This window comes from Heptranchias perlo, chromosome 35, assembly GCF_035084215.1.
Source record: "Heptranchias perlo isolate sHepPer1 chromosome 35, sHepPer1.hap1, whole genome shotgun sequence".
In the NCBI taxonomy this organism is placed as follows: domain Eukaryota; kingdom Metazoa; phylum Chordata; class Chondrichthyes; order Hexanchiformes; family Hexanchidae; genus Heptranchias; species Heptranchias perlo.
The window spans coordinates 27,433,056-27,450,320 of NC_090359.1; the positions used below are offsets into that span (position 1 = coordinate 27,433,056).

Below are 17,265 nucleotides of genomic sequence, written 5' to 3' on the forward strand. Positions count from 1 at the left end.
CACCTGATTCTAGTCTTGAGCACTCCCATAATCGGGATACAAAGTGTCGTTGGGAGAAACTTGAGAGTAGGTCATACTCTGCTTTTCTACACAGGCTGAGGATTTTGAAATTGCTGCTTATAAGCTGGTAATTTTGAGCAAAAAACGGGGTGTACAGCGGCTTAGCATAAACATAAGAATATACTGTACCGAAGCATTAACAATATACATGTAGCTTACACACAGTAACTGAATATAATCCAGGATCTAGCACGGCAGTCTGGCGTTTCTGTGGATTGAAGAAAATGCTTAGAGGTTGTCTTAAAACAAAAAGCTGAACGATCAGCCCCTGGTCTTGGATGTCCCCAGAACACAACATTTTAAATCAATTGTTCAGATACTTTCTTCGCACACTGTTCCTCATCTACTCAAAACCTGTTTGGAATCTGTAAAATTGAGATTGACTGAGGAGACTAAAGAACTTGCATTTAAATAGCACCTTTCACATTCTCAAGATGCCCCAAAGCACTAGACTTCAATATTCCTATAGTAGGATGTTCCTGGAAACTGGTCTGCAGGATGTAAGAATCTGAGAACTAAGAATGACATTCAGCCCACTGAGCTCCTTCTGTTTATGCTTTGGTGCTGTAGGTAGCCTGTATTCACCCAATCCCATGGTAACTGTCTTGTCTTGCAATTGAAGTTTTATTTATTTAGTGGATTTTTGTCCATAAGGTGAGGGAAGTTTATGGCAGAAAAATTGATGTTTTTCCACTTATAGCGTCCATTGTCGTTGTTAAGCACTCCTAGGTCCTGTGGGACACTAGCCAGGTGCAGAGTAAAGCACAAAGGAGTGTGGCGATGTACCAGTCTGGGAAAGAGCATGGCAGTCTCATCTGACTGTTTCCAGCTCCTTTCACGCTGTCATATCAAGTACTCTCAGGTCAGGTATGGCACATGTTGAGTGCAGGGTAAAGGTCCTTCTGCTATGCCACAGCAAGGTGTTAATCCTGATCTCAGGGTGATGTTTTTATTTCCACACTGTTGATGTGGGCTCTGAGATCGACCGGACTGAATCATTAATAATTCTGTGCTGTTGGCCTACACCCACTAAGAGTGTGGTTGGAATTGGCTAAAGCTCATTTCACATGGGGTCCATATAGTTGGGAGAGAGTCCATTAGTCTGGGCTGGGAGAGAGCTCAAGTCCCAGAGGTGAAAGTCCGGTGTTCTAATCAAGTGCACGAACCTGCCTGCATTTAATAGATCAGTCCGTTTCCCCTTTGATGAAGACAGAACTGGTGTCCCCAGGGCTGGTTGGCAAATTAATCAGAAGTGAATACCGGTGAGTGGAATACACTGTCTCCTTTATATGGTGCGCGCAAGGCTTGAAACAACGATACAGATTTGGATGAAGAGGCCCGTTCAGTCCATTTGGTCCCATCCTTCCAGAATCCGATCCCTACCGCCTCCCATTACAGCATCCAGCTGTTTCTTAAATGAGTCGTGTCCTGGCCTGGCCTTGCCCACCCTTCTTCCTGTTAACTCTATTCCAGCTGTTGATCACACTCTGTGTAATGAAATATTTCCTGACAGCTTATCCTAAATTTGCACTTCATGTCACTGCCTCGTATTCAAAATTATTGTCTCCAGTTTCCATTTCTTTAAGTATTCTATTCCTGATATGCTCTCCTTTTGAAACGTCTCTACAAGGCTGAAGAGCTCTAGCTTATCCTTTCCTTGTAGCTCTCCCTTGTGACACCGGTGATCAACCTTGCTGCTCTCCTGTGTGCTGCCTTTAGCAATGGATATCCTCCTTGCATCAAGGTGATCAGCACAGCGCATAAAGGAAGAGCGCGCATTTATAGAGCGCCTTTCACTGCCAAAGCGCTTTACAGCCATTGAAGTACTTTTGAAGTGTTGTCACTGTTGTAATGCAGAGAAACGCGGCAGCCAAATTGCGCACAACAAGATCCCACAAAGAGCAGTGCGATAATGACCACGTAATCTGTTTTAGTGATGTTGGTTGAGGGGTAAATATTGGCGAGGACACCAGGAGAAATCCCCTGCTCTTTGAATAGTTCTGTGTGATCTTTTACGTCCGATTGAGAGGCAGACGGGGCCTCGGTTTAACGTCTCTTCTGAAAGACGGCACCTCCGACAGTGTAGCACCCCCTCAGTACTGCAAGTGTCGGCCTTGATTATGTGCTCTAGTCTCTGGAGTGAGACCTTCTGACTCAGAAGTGAGAGTGCTATCGTCGGAGCCACAGCTGGCACTGGAATAGAATAATCGGACCGGAACATGGGGTGCTGTGTTCTTTGTGGCTCACAACTTCTGCAGGTAGTGCATTTACCCACTGAGCTATTGGGTGGTTAGTAAACAGCGAAGTCTTGGGTGGATAAGTTCTTGCCTGTGTCCCAGCCTCTGCTAGATGTTCGCTGGGCTGGCTGCATCTGAGGCTCTTTTTCACTGGGTTGTTGACTGGCTGAGCTGGTTGGGGATAAGCACAGCCGTCCCAAAGCTGAGATGTTGGGATTTAGATGTTTCCTGGTCCCAGTTAAATCTATCATAAATGCCCTGAATTAACTTGTACTGGTATAAACATTTCCTCCTCCCAAGTATTCTGCAGAACTTGAGTGAGATATATTTGTAGTCTGCAACTGTATGAAGTATGAGAGTTTCTGATTGTTGATGTAACCTCTATTTACCCCACTTAACCCACGAGTTTCCGTGTTTGGGTCAGAGATGAGCTTCCTTGTACCGCAACTGACGCTTTCACCTTCACGCCCACGCGCAGCTACATGTAGATTTGAAATGATTGTTTCTCGTTCGGGCTTTCTGTGTCCCTGTGCTGTTTTTATTATTGAAATTAAAACCGGATCAATTATTATTACTGATTAACAAACCAAGCTGTGCTTGGGCTAGCGATCTGTGGGAAAAGAAAGGAACGGGTATGGTGAGAATGTGTACAATGATGGACCTGTACCCACCAGTAATATACCCCAGACCCCAGCGCTATATAGTGACAGACTTGTACCTCTGTTATGTAGTGACAGACCTGAACCCACCGACAGACCCGTACCCACCAGTACTGTACCCATGTTATACAGTGACAGACCTGTACCCACCAGTACTATGCCTGTGTTATACTGTGATAGACCTGCACCCACCAACAGACCGTACCCACCAGTACTATCCCCCAATGTTATATAGTGACAGACCTGCACCCACCAGTACTGTACCCCAATGCTATACATTAACAGACCTGTACCCACCAGTCCTGTACCCTAGTGTTATAGTGACAGACCTGTACCCCAGTATTATATAGCGACAGATCTGTACCCACCAGTACTGCACCCCAGCGCTATACAGTGACAGACCTGTACCCACCAGTACTGCACCTCAGCGCTATACAGTGACAGACCTGTACCCACCAGTACTGTACCCCAGTGTTATACAATGACAGACCTGTACCCACCAGTACTGTACCCCAGTGTTATACAGTGACAGACCTGTACCCACCAGTACTGTACCCCAGTGTTATACAGTGACAGACCTGTACCCACCAGTACTCTACCCCAGTGTTATACAGTGACAGACCTGTACCCACCAGTACTGCACCTCAGCGCTATACAGTGACAGACCTGTACCCACCAGTACTGTACCCCAGTGTTATACAGTGACAGACCTGTACCCACCAGTACTCTACCCCAGTGTTATACAGTGACAGATCTGGGGGCCCAACAGTTGTAGATTAACTTAGTATTACACAGCTGAAACTGCTTGTCTGTGGAATTTGCTGCCCCAGGAAGCTGTGGAAGCTACATCATTAGATAAATTTAAAACAGAAATAGACAGTTTCCTAGAAGTAAAGGGAATTAGGGGTTATGGGGAGCGGGCAGGAAATTGGACATGAAGCTGAGTTCGGATCGGTCAATGCCCTGTGGGTGGCGGAGAGGGCCCAGGGGCTATGTGGCCGGGTCCTGCTCCGACTTCTTGTGTTCTTTAGATTTGTGGTTGGGATCAGATCAGCCATGATCTTATTGAATGGCGGAGCAGGCTCGAGGGGCCGATTGGCCTACTCCTGCTCCAATTTCTTATGTTCTTATGTTCTTATGTTCTCTCCAGACACAACCTAAGTTTGGAAGGACCACACCTATACTTGTACCACCATTACCATCGCAGTTCAAGTAGACATGGTATGAAACTTTCACACGCATCCTTGCAACTTATTGAAATCAGGAAAAAGTGTCTGCATTCTGACTGTGTGAAAGTTTCAGGCTCTCCCCATCATGCCATATTAAACTGGTGACAACACTCCATGCAACACTGATAAGCGGGGCAGGGGGGACGAATGTGACTATTTTTCTTGTTTCTGGGTCAGTCCTTCACATTCTTTTTGGCTAACTGATTAGCTGGGCTGATTGAAATCTGAATATCAAGCAGCTCGTTAGTTCAAGTATTGTGCTGTTCTTTATGAATAGACCTCCAGAACCCACGGCTGTTTCAAAAGGAGACGGGAGCCTTTCCGCAGGCTGGAATTTTTCTTTTTCCTCTGTTAATTAAACACTAACTGTACACTCCAATTAATGGTCCCTGACCACCATGCACATTCCAACCTATCAGTGCTGAAAAGAAATGGGTTTGAATGTCCCCATTTTGTATTTTGAGCTGCTGAATAATGTGCCCATGCTGAGACGTAGCAAGTGTCTGAACAGATGCGCCCCAGAGGTGAGCACATTCACTGCGTTAGGCACTCGCGTAACTTTCTTCATTTTGGCTTTGTGCTCACTTATTTAGGTTATCAAACCCTTTATTCTTCAAAGCACTAAGGGTGAAAGATATCAGTCAGGTCTGAGTCAACTCTATCCCATCACTCCAGTAACAATTTTTTTTCTTCTGCCTCTTCCTTGCCCAAGGATTGCTGACGTTCTGGTCCACAGATTCTGGTAGCCCTTGATATCTCTGCCAAATGACCACTCTTCAATGTGTGAGCCTAGAGAGTGAATGCTGGTAGGCTCTTTGACCATGCAGTCTTCACTGAAGGTCCAGACGTTTACTTTCCAGCAACAGTTTATTGGTTGGTGATCAGGAGCAGGAACCCTGGCTGACTGTTCTCCTTAGCCCTGGGGCTTTGAGGCTAATTGTAGCCCTAGCTTCTGATCCTTGGCTGAGACCAACTAAAGTCAGTACAGAACAGGGATTGTACTTGCGACCTTCTGACCTCTACAGTTTGTTGGGGGTGGGGTGAAGAGAGCACCCAGAATCTTACTGGTTGCTTTATCTATAGAAAAAGCCAAACCCTACCCCACCTTGGGGTGTACCCATAGTGGGAGGTTTAACAAGAACAACTTGCCTTTAATGTAAGGCACTTCACAGATAGGGATAAGAAAATGAACACTGAACCAGGAATCCTGAGATTGGGAGGGGTGACCAAAAGTTTGTTTCAAGAGATTGGAGAAGGAGTTCCAGAGAGGAGGACAGGGTTGGCTGAAAGCTCCACCAACAATGGTGGGTTGAAGGAAGGCTGGGGCCAGATTCCCGAGGAGATAAGAAGATGAAGGAGCTTGCAGAGATCAGGATGGAGTGAGGCGCTGGAGGGACTTGAGACGAGGATTTTAAATATAATGCATTAGGGGACAGGAAGCCAATATAGTTCAGGGAGGATTTGGTACGGGACAGAATACATGCGACAGAGCTTCAGACAAGTTGGAGTTGATGGAGGAAGGGAGACCGACAAGTTCAAAGTGATCCCAACTCAGCAACATCCCTGAAAGGCCAAGTAGTCTTGAACTTTCTTAATTCGTGGATTAAATGAGGATGCAGTTGATATCGAGGCACGTGCTGGATGAACCAGTGATGTGGTACGCAGAAGCACCAACACTTGGGCTGTCAGCTGTTGCCAAGTCCAAAACCAAATTGGGGCAGGGATCACAACTGGAGTTCTGGTGCTTTCTTTGAAAGTTCATTGGAAGAGCTGATGCTTTCACATCATAAGATGTTAAAGTAAAAAAACATTTAAAAGGACATATGGCCCTTTTTATATTGACGGCAGTGGTGTGTTTATGCTCTCAGTTCCCGAAGCTCGGGTCACACACAGCTGGCTGCAAGCTGATTGTAAAACCATTGGGACTTGAAATCGTCAGTTTGGAATGTCCATTTTTAGCGAGACCCCTCTACTTACGGAATTGGTGGGGCAAACAGCCCATGATGCTATTTTCAAAGGGCCCATAGACAGTTGACAAATAAAAAAGGACTTTCTCATTTAGAAAGCAGATTTTTGTTGCCGAATCATAGAAAATTTACAGGAGGAGGCCATTCAGCCCATCGTGTCCACCCAGCCCAATCCACCTTTCCAGCACTTGGTCCGTAGCCTTGTAGGTTACGGCACTTCAGGTGCACATCCGGGTACTTTTTAAATGAGTTGGGGGTTTCTGCCTTTACCACCCTTTCAGGCAGTGAGTTCCAGACCCCCGCCACCCTCTGGGTGAAAAGATTTTTCCTCAGCTCCCCTCTAATCCTTCTACCAATCATTTTAAATCTATGCCCCCTGGTTATTGACCTCTCTGCTAAGGGAAATGGGTCCTTCCTCTCCACTCTAACTAGGCCTCTCATAATTTTGTACAGTTCAATTAAATCACCCCTCAGCCTCCTCTGTTGCAAAGAGAACAACCCCAGCCTATCCAATCTTCATAGCTAAAGTTCTCCAGTCCTGGCAACATCCTCGTAAATCTCCACTGTACCCTCTTAATCTAGTTGGTGAAATGTCCCAACAGCCCTGGCAAAAACTGGACTGTCAAATCCAAAACGGGGCAGGTGGTAATCGTAACCAGTGAGCTACGCCCTGTTTGTTGGTAGTGGGCCGAGCAGGCAGCCCACCTGGGCAGCAGCAAACTATTTTCACAGCTGCAGGAGTCATAACTCTGCATTAAAATGGGCTAAAATAATTAGCTGCCTAGGAACGAGACACCCGATCCCAAAAAACGAAACGCTAAGGACAATATCCAAAGTTATACTCCTTTGGGACACACTTTGCAGTCATTTTCAGCACTGAACTGGTTTCGTGCATTGAAGGAGCAGCAGAGCTTTATCTGATGGAAGACTCCTAGACTCGGATAATCTGGCTACACTCCACAGTGCAACACCTACCACACTCCGTAAACTCGAGCTCATCCGAAACTCTGCTGCCCGTATCCTAACTTGCACCAAGACCTGTTCACCTATCACCTCAATGCTTGCTGACCTCCATTGGCTCCCAGTCTGGCAACGTCTTGATTTTAAAAATTCTCATCCTTGTTTTCGAATCCCTCCGTGGCCTTGCCGCTCCCTATCTCTGTAACCTCCTCCAGCCCAACAATCCTCCAAGATCTCTGCGCCCCTCCAATTCTGGCCTCTTGCGCATCCCCAATTTCCTTTGCTCCTCATATTGACGGCCGTGCCTTCAGCTGCCTAGGCCCTAAGCTCTGGAATTCCCTTTGTAAACCTTTGCGCCTCTCTACCTCTCCTCCTTTAAGTCACTCCTTGAAACCAAGCTTTTGTTCACCTGTCCTAATATGTGTTTGTGTCAAATTTTGTTTATTACATTCCTGTGAAGTGCCTTGGGATGTTTTATTACATTAAAGGCACTATATAAATGCAAGTTGTTATCAAAGAAACTTCAAGTGCTTTTACTTTACTAAGTGCAGCAAACAGTGGTTCAACACCCCTCCCTCTGTCAGCTAATATAAACGGTCCTCTTTACACTGTTGCAACTGTGGAGTGTAGCCAGATTATCCGAGTCTAGGAGTCTTCCATCAGATAAAGCTCTGCTGCTCCTTCAATGCATGAAACCAGTTCAGTGCTGAAAATGACTGCAAAGTGTGTCCCAAAGGAGTATAACTTTGGATATTGTCCTTAGCGTTTCGTTTTTTGGGATCGGGTGTCTCGTTCCTAGGCAGCTAATTATTTTAGCCCATTTTAATGCAGAGTTATGACTCCTGCAGCTGTGAAAATCGTTTGCTGCTGCCCAGGTGGGCTGCCTGCTCGGCCCACTACCAACAAACAATGGAGAGTGTCCATAATCTGTAAATATAAATGGAGCAGACTGGCACAAGGAGCTTGCTCTAAAAATCGGATTTAAAAAAAACCCTAATGTCACCCGTGGCTCAGTGGGTAGCACACTTGCTTCTGAGTCAGAAGGTTGTGGGTTCAAGTCCCACTCCAGACACTTGAGCATGTAATGTAGGCTGACACTCCAGTGCCGTCTTTCGGATGAGACGTTAAACCGAGGCCCCTTCTGTCCTCTCAGGTGGACGTAAAAGATACCACAGCCACTGTTTCGAAGAGGAGCAGGGGAGTTCTCCCCTGTGTCCTGGGCCAATGTTTATCCTTCAACCAACATCACTAAAACAGATGATCTGGCCATTATCACATTGCTGTTTGTGTGCAAAATAGCTGCTCTGTTTCCTACATTACAACAGTGACTACACTTCAAAAATATCTCATCGGTTGTAAAGCGCTTTGGGATGTCCTGAGGTCGAGGAACGCACTGTATAAATGTAAGTTTTTTAATGTAAAAGTGGGCAGTGCAAACTTGGATGGTTAGGGAAGAGATGACAGTATTTTATTTTAAGTTCTATTGAAATATTCACTCATTGACACTCCTCTTTTCCTCCAAGTAAATCATTTGTTTTTTTCCCCTGTACTGCCAGCCCTGAGTTAACAGCATTTCATGCCGATCTTTGTTTAATTTTCAGTGTCGTGAAGGAAGAGATCTCTGATGACAATGCAAAGCTGCCCTGCTTCAATGGGAGAGTCGTATCTTGGGTAAGAAGGCCTTCGCTGTTGGGGTTGTAGCCTTGTGCCCTTCATCTGAAATATGCTGTCGTTGAGCTTTCAGCTGTGGAACCTTGAGCCCCGATTAAGATTTGGGGCAGGAGGGGCGGTTAAACTGATGAATCAATCCCTCTCCCTCCTCTTAGCCACAGAGCATCTGAAAGGACAGTGTGTACCCCCTTACTCTCTAATGGGAGTGGGTGGTGTTTGGGGCTACATATTGTCCTTTCACCTCTGGGATTGTTGCTTGAGGAGAGATTGTGTAGAATGGGCCTATGCTCTGTGTAGTTTAGAAGAATGAGAGGTGACCTCATTGAAACATATAACATTCTGAGAGGGCTTGACAGGGTCGATGTTGAGAGGCTGGTTCTCCTGGCTGGAGAGTCTAAAACTATAGGGTATAGTCTCAGGCTTAAGGGCTTGGTCATTTAGGACTGAGATGAGGAGAAATTTCTTCACTCAGAGGGTTGTGAATGTTTGGAATTCTCTACCCCAGAGGGCTGTGGATGCTGAGTCGTTGAGTATATTCAAGGCTGAGATTGATAGAATTTTGGACTTTAGGGGAATCAAGGGATCTGGGGATCGGGCGGGAAAGTGGAGTTGAGGTTGAAGATCAGCCGTGATCTGATTGAATGGCGGAGCAGGCTCGAGGGGCCATATGGCCTACTCCTCCTATTTCTTATGTTCTTAACAGATGATATTTAACCCAAAAACTAGCTTGAAGGTAGTCGACGATGAAATAAATTAATTTCTACTTAGTGTTGACATCATTTTCAGCCGCAAGCTTTTATTCAAAATCTGTTTGGCAACAGGGAACGCCATGGAGGTGGTGTTTAATTGACTTTGTTGATACGTTGGACAAAATGTGTAGCCCCTTCATCTTATCTGACAGGTGAAAATTCCTCTCTGGCAAATTAAGCTCAGGTCCTCATTCTCTTCAATTCTTGAAACATAGCTGATGAGAAGGTGGCTGTTCGAGCATTAACTTCAGTTCTGGGTCATTCGCTATGTTTTGCAACTGTGTGATGACTCCATCCTCACCCCTTAATGGCTCATCTGGTCGACGGTGAGTTCCTGACCCATACAGACCAGGAAAGTCCCTGGTTTGATTCCCAGTTTGCTCTTAGTTAGCTGATCTCAACCGGCACTTCAGTTGGGGCAGAGGAAAAGTTGACCAAGGTTCCTGCTGCCGACAGCCATCGAGTGACCCTGCTATTTTGTGGGTGTGGGTGTTGGATGGGCCCAGCATGTGACTCGGCCATGCAGTCTGCCACTCGGGTGTGATCGAGGAGGCACGGGCATATGGACAAGAGGGTCGGTTGGAGGAAATATTGCTGTGGAACTGTATCTGTGCGTGAATTCTGCTCCTCCTGGGGGGTGAGTGGGGGGGCAGGCGGGCGGTGGGGAGAATTGGTAACCAGATTTAATAAAAGTAAAATGCAGCTTGCTGGGTTACACCAGCGAGGCCCTCTTTTTATTAGCTGCCTTGGCAGACTGCCTGTTATTAATGGAGGACTCGTTACAGTCTTCACAGGGTTAAATCAGCAGGGTCCTTTATTAGTCGTCCTGGCTGAGTGCCTGTTGAAGTTGTTTCCTTCAGGATGGTAATTAAGGAAACAATCACTTCTCTGATGGGAAACAGCTGTCGTACATTAGAAAGTTTAGACGGTGCTTTGGAGTTGCCATCTATTGTAATGGTTTAAACCGGTAGAGTTATTACAGGAAGCTGTTTAATCAGAATCTCGTTGTACATTGCTCGCTGTGGGATCGGGTTTAATTTCAGTAAGTGTTACTTTATTGAACGACCAAGTGCTTGACTGTCAAATTGGAAGAGACACAGTTGATCCCTGGCACTTGCTGCAGACCGAGCCTGGCAGACGTTAGTGTTTGGCACAGGCCAGGCCTGTCGCAGTCGGTCAAATGAGGTTTGTTTTCCTAGATAGAAAGCCATGTGGAAGTAAGGGGGAGAAGAGAGTCGGGCATGGAGATGGAGTGCATATTGCTGCCCCCTCTCCACCATCTACAGAGGAGGCACCATTTATTGCACTAACCAGTGCATCTGGGTGAAGGTACCTAACGCTTTTCATTGAACCGATTTTAATATTTTTCTCTCTTTAAGTCACGCTTCCTGTGCCTCACAGATGGGGCTGTTCACATCTGAACCCAGTCGGTGCATGTCAGCAAGCTGTTCAGACATGGAGACCACTGCTGCTGAGTTCAATCCCAATGTCCACACGTACGCATTAGAACATAAGAAATAGGAGCAGGAGTAGGCCATTTGGCCCCTCGAGCCTGCTCTGCCATTCAATAAAATCACGGCTGATCTTTGACCTCGACTCCACTTTCCCGCCCGATCCCCATATCCCTTGATTCCCTTAGAGGCCAAATATCTATCAATCTCAGCCTTGAATATACTCAACGACTCAGCATCTACAGCACTCTGAGGTAGAGAATTCCAAACATTCACCACCCTCAGAGAAGAAATTTTTCCTCATCTCTGTACTAAATGGCCGACCCCTTATCCTGAGACTATGTCCCCTAGTTCTAGACTCTCCAGCGAGGGGAAACAGCCTCTCAGCATCTAGCCTATCAAGCCCTCTAAGAATTTGATATGTTTCAATAACATCACCTCTCCTTCTTCAAAACTCCAGAGTATAGGCCCATTCTTCATCTCTCCTCATAGGACAACCATCTCATCCCAGGAATCAATGTAGTGAACCTTCGTTGCACCGCCTCTAAGGCAAGTATATTCTTCCTTAGGTAAGGAGACCAAAACTGTACACAGTACTCCAGGTGAGGTCTTACCAAAGCCATGTACAATTGTAGCAAGATTTCCTTATTCTTGTACTCCAACCCCCTTGCAATAAAGGCCAACATGCCATTATCCAGCAGGGGGTCACTGGACAACAATCAGCCTCGCTGACTTTACCTTTTCCCTTCCCTGACACTCAGACCAATTGTAACATTCCTAACAGTTGTACAGGCAGAGATCAACTAACCCCACATGGATTAGGAATTCAACCCGGGCTCCTCTGGCCTGTGAGTCAGTACCACGTATGAGGGAGGAGTTTTCCTGTGCAGTTTAACCAGAAAGCTGCTATGTTGAACGATCTTAATACTTGTGTAGGTTGTAAGTGTTATTTGAATGGGTCTGTTTTGCCTTCATGCCTGTGCTCAATGTTTGCAATTTTATAATTATAACTTTTTTTTTCTCATAGTTGGTGTCTGCTGAAGGTTCACAATCAGAACCAGCTTCTCACCCGGTTAGCAGTGTGGCAGATGTGCCCCCTCCAATAGAACGGACGGGTGGAATTGGAGACTCAAGACCCCCGTCCTTCCAGTGAGTGATGTCACCAGTTTATTAACCCTGTCACTGAGTTAAGTCACTGGTGTGTAATCTGAATGGAAGAATTGGAGATGGCGACTCTTTGCTTGAATATTTAATATATCTTCGAGACGGAGAGTAATATTTTAAAAGATAGCACCCGAGGTTACAGGATGATGCAGTGACACACTGTTCATTCACCTCTGGGACCTGGGTTCAAATCCCGTCCAGACTATTGGGACAAAAGTCTGTGCGGATCTTGTGTGAAATGGATGTGATAGATTCTCAACCCTTGGGCTCGTAGCACAAAACTATCCCCTTTTGACAGTAAATTAACAGTCTCACGCCGAGGGCTGATGCGAGAAAGTGGCAGAGCGGTGCAATTGGGAGATCGGCATTGAGGCAGATTGTGCGTCGCTGACATGGAAACTGTTCCAATCCCCAGAAGTAACGTCGCTTCCCATTGTCACATAAAAGGCTAATTTAGAAAGAAATGAGCTGCGGAGTGAAGCTCGTGGTTTCAGGGAGTTGTTACCTTTTTACACTAGTACAAATTAAAACAGCTTTATACATTGTATGTTCTACCCGCTGCCCCCAAAAATATATCTCCAAGTCTTCCTTAAATTAGCGCGCGCACCCACTCTGGCTGGCGATCCACCTGCAGCGTCCTCTACAGACAGTGTTGGGAGCGAGCACCCATGTTTAAACCATGTCATTCTTTTCTGGGAAGTATGTGAACGTGGCCCAACGTGAGTGTTCCCAGAACTGGAGCCAGAGGTGTTTGGCAAAGCTCACCGGCAGCAGAGTTTCTCTGGATCCCGGGTGTCATGTTATTAAGTATATTTAAAGAGAGACTTACTTTAGAGGGGAAAAACAATTACTCCCAACAAAGGAGACATCGGATCAACGCCCCCTGGCCGTCCCAAAATTCAGATGGTCTCTGAGCGACTGGGGGCATGTGGGAGTTTCTAAAACCTGGAAGTTTCGGAAGACCTGAAGGACTTAACTTGCGATTGTTGGGGGACAAACCTCTGCTTGCTTAGCCGTGTTGCCACTAGAATTTCAGTAAAGCGCAGTGGTGGGCATGTGAAATTTTCATAAACGGTTTCAAAAAAACTCAGCAGTATATAGATTTTGCCAAATTGGGTCATGTCTGGAGAGAGTATTTTGAACAGTATAATAGGGTGCAGTACTGGCGGGTACAGGTCTGTCACTGGTGGTGGGATCACTTTGAGGTGATTTAAGAGTGTCACCAAAGCAGTACGCTTAAAGATTTTGCCCCCCCCCCCCAAGTTGGGTTGCAAATCGAGTAGTAGGACCCAGGGAGCTTTTGGACCTATTGCTGTGGGTCTGACTCATGAGACCGACCAGTCAGTGTTGACATGGAGCACTGTGGGGCGTCGCCGACTAATGGAAGGTCCCAGTTGTTTTAATGCGGATAAATGGTGAATACCCACATTGCCCTCTGCAGGTTGGGCAGTGGAGGTTCATTGCTGCTTTCTGCAGGTGAGCATGAGTAGTCATTGCTGGACCTGAAGACAAGGAGGAAAAAAGCTTCATAAAGGGGAAACTTTGTACGATGAGGAAGTAAGAGATTGGCCTGAGCGTGTAGTTCCATCTTCCCCAGATAGTTAGGTATTTAATGTTAAAGAAAAGGCTTTAATCTTAACGTTTGTATCTTTTAGCTACGGTTTGCATATGTTTGTGGATCTCATTCTCGTGTGATTCCCCTGAAAGGGGTGTGAATGCTTTTCCTGCTTCTTGCAGTGCAAATGTCACTGGGAGTCGGGAGAATCTGGACAATGAGACAGAGACGGAATCTGTGGTCTTGTCGCGGAGAGAGAAACCTCGACGCAGAGAGAGTATGGAACATGGTAAGAGCGTGGGGGGAATCTGAGGCAATGCTGTAAACTAGGCTTCCGTTGAGAAATTGGTTGTACGTGCAAATATTTGTATCTAGACAGTGAACATTGAAATTCCTAAAGAGCCTGAATGTGAAAGGCGTAACTTTGTTGCTTTCAAGCCCCTCTTAACATTGTCGGAGCTGCCTGGAATAGATATAAAGGCCCCAGTCCAGTTAGCCCATTGACTTTGGTGAATGAATACACTGCATGGTGGGACATGGAGCCTTAAAGATTCAATCACTAGTCTGCAGTGAGTTAGGTGTTATATTTTTGGGAATAGGAAAAATCACCCTGTACTCCAGATCAGTAACACCTGCTGGAAAGTGTGTGCGCACGTACGTGTGTGTATAGTTAGGGCAGGATTACCCTCAGGTGGGATAGCAGTTAAGTGATGTGTTCCGCTCTCTCCTAGGTCCCAGAATTAATGGACATCCAAAGATGGAGCGTCATCTTGCTGGCTACGAGAGCTCATCCACACTCCTGAGCAGTGAGCTAGAAACAACCAGTTTCTGCGATTCAGATGAGGATGATGCAGCTAGCAGGTACTCCTCTCCCATGTATTGACGCTTTTTCTAATCCTTGTTCATAGATTTTCTTCTAGGTCTTAGGCAGAATGCAAGAAAAAGTTTGTTCTCTGATAGGTGATCTCTCTCTTTCCTCCTGTGTGTGGTGTCTTTTCTCTCTCTCTCTCTCTCTCTCTCTCTCTCTCTCTCTCTCTCTCTGGTTTTGCTCCATTTTATCAGTACTGCTACGGGCACTGCTTATCTGACTTTTCCTATCTTGTTCCTCCTAAGCTGTAAACACGCTGTCTTAATTGCTGCTCCTCCTTGCAACCTCACTGTTTGAAAACTCACACAGTCTCCTACCTGAACTCTCACTTTCCCACATCTCAAAGCAGTGGAACACTTGGCTCAGCTTTTCCCACCCTCCTACAATCTACAGGCTTCCAAAACTCAAGCTGAGCATCACCTATTCACTACTAGGCCTGATTTACCTCAGTTCTTCCTCTGTTCTCAGCCGTGGTATCGTCCTAAGCTGTGGGGTTCAGCCCTTCACTTGGTCTCTCAATAGCTCCCATTCTTCGTGATCTCCTTTCAAGTCTGGCTGTATCTAAGCAACCCGTGTACAGGTTGCTACTGATCCGAGTTCTGCTGTGCTGATCCTAACTCGGCAAAAAGAGGGGAGTTCATTGCTGGTGCCTCTGTGATCCCTCAGCTCTGTGGCATTGGGACTTCACTGATGGTGGACCTGCTTGAAAACAGTTCCCAGCCCAACAGTGCAAGTCAGCTTAGACCCAGAGGTGTTTGGGAACCTGGGGTGTAAATTCAGCGCACACGATGACTATGATGCTAGATCTTCAAGTCGGTGTTCCTCAGTGCAGCTTTCCATTCGGAACCCCAAATTGGCTGGAAGATATTCATTGGAAGTGTGTAAAAGAAGGCAATACACGGTGTGTGACTGGGAGGCTGGATTAGCTGCTCTTGGTCCCATGTTCTCTGAAAGCGTATGATCTAGTTGGCCACGGCACTGCCTGGCGTGGTACTAAGCCCCGTGGCCCAGCAGATTTCCAGGTCCCGATTCCCGGTCCATGCTGAGCTACCTGACCTCGGCTGGTGCGGCAATTAGTTGGAGTGCTGCAGCTAGCCTCAGCGCCGCTGGGCTAGGGAGAGGAAAGGGCGGCCAATCGCTATCCAGAGCATCGGGTGGGAACAGAATCTGGCTTGGCCGTGCTGCCCTCCATAGTCGAATGGCCTTCTGCCACTCGCTGTCTGAGCTGACAGATGGAGAGAGAGGGACGGTGGAGAGGCCAGGTGCCCAGGGAACCATACCCTAGCACAGGGCAGCGTTTGAGAGAAGGGGAGCCAGTTTGGTGGGGGGGGGGGTTTGCTGTAGAGAAGGAGAGAGTGGGACGTGTGACGGAGTGTTGCAGCATCCCAGCAACTTCTAAAAAAGACTAAAACTACTTCGCAGCAATCTCTTGGCCGCCTCCATGTCCCTTCTGTAAGGACGCGGGTGGTGAGCACGCCGAGCGGCAGGTAACGTTGAGTTCCGTTGGGATTTTATTTTTCCTTTTTCCTTTTTCCTTCCCCCCTCTCCACCCCCCTCCCCCCCCCAGATTCAGCAGCTCCACCGAACAAAGCAACTCTTCCCGGATCCTGAAGCGCCATCGCCGCAGACGGAAGCAGCGGCCTCCGCGGCTGGAACGTGTAAGGACACAATCGGCCACTGCGTAACTCGCTTTGCAGATGAGGCCTTTCTTTTTTTTTGTCTTTTGAATCGCAAAAGATAAGTACAAGTGAGCGAGACTGTTCGACCCATCTATCTCATCTTTCCCTAGAAACCTACTGTTATCCCCCCGTCCCCCCATCACGGAATCTAACTGCCTGCTGGATGACTCGAGTTTGTGCCTCTACTCCCCTGCTCAGCCCATTGCGGATGTCTGTGTGAAGTGGTGCCTCCGAGAATCTTACAGCACAGGAGGAGGCGTTTCGGCCCACTGTGCGTATGCCGGCTCTCTGAAAGAGCTATCCAATTAGTACCACTTCCCCCACTGCTCTTTCCCCATAGCCCTGCAAATTTTTCCTTTTCAAATGTTTATTCAATTCCCTTTTGAAAGTTACTATTGAATCTGCTTCCACCGCCCTTTCAGGCAGCGCATTCCAGATCATCATAACTTGCTGCGTACAAAAAATTCTCATCTCTCTGGTTCTTTTGTTAATTGTTTTAAATCCTTCTGGTTACCGACCCTCCTGCCAGTGGAAACAGTTTCTCTTTATTTACTCAATGAAAACCCCTCATAATTTTGAACACGTCTTAAATCTCCCCTTAACCGTCTCTACTCCAAGGAGAACAATCTCAGCTTCTCAGCGGTCTCGTCCCCCTTCCCGGGCTGGGTATTGGTGCATGAAGTCGGAGGCTAAAAATGAAAGTAAAATTCACATCGACACCAGGAACTGAATTAACCCCATGAGCTTGGACGCTGCTCAGTGAGAGTTTCAATCCTTAACCTTTTTGGTCAGGGATGGTGAACTTGGGGAGTAGAATAGATCGGCTCTTTGCATCCAGTGGCTTCCTCGAGCTTGTTAGCCAATAGCGAAGATAGAATCCGTGGTGCACTCTGCCCCCCACTGCACCAGTGCGATAGTTTCTGCTACTTGCACCGACCCTTTTCTGACCTTTCAGTATGACAGTGTTCCGTGCATTGTTGAAGTGTGAGTAGTTTTGGTACATTCAGCTTATATCT

General features: G+C 46.8%; 1 protein-coding gene across 2 annotated transcripts in view; it reads left to right on the forward strand.

The window, feature by feature from the left end:
* The window catches only part of dvl2 (dishevelled segment polarity protein 2), a 33,123-nt gene that overhangs the window by 2,646 nt on the left and 13,212 nt on the right, over window positions 1-17,265 (forward strand). For both annotated transcript variants that reach the window (XM_067972276.1, XM_067972277.1), the window contains exons 2-6: window positions 8,714-8,783; window positions 12,011-12,132; window positions 13,885-13,991; window positions 14,434-14,563; window positions 16,138-16,228. In XM_067972276.1, the coding sequence (XP_067828377.1) occupies window positions 8,714-8,783; window positions 12,011-12,132; window positions 13,885-13,991; window positions 14,434-14,563; window positions 16,138-16,228 (520 nt within the window). The remainder of the gene's footprint in view (window positions 1-8,713; window positions 8,784-12,010; window positions 12,133-13,884; window positions 13,992-14,433; window positions 14,564-16,137; window positions 16,229-17,265) is intronic.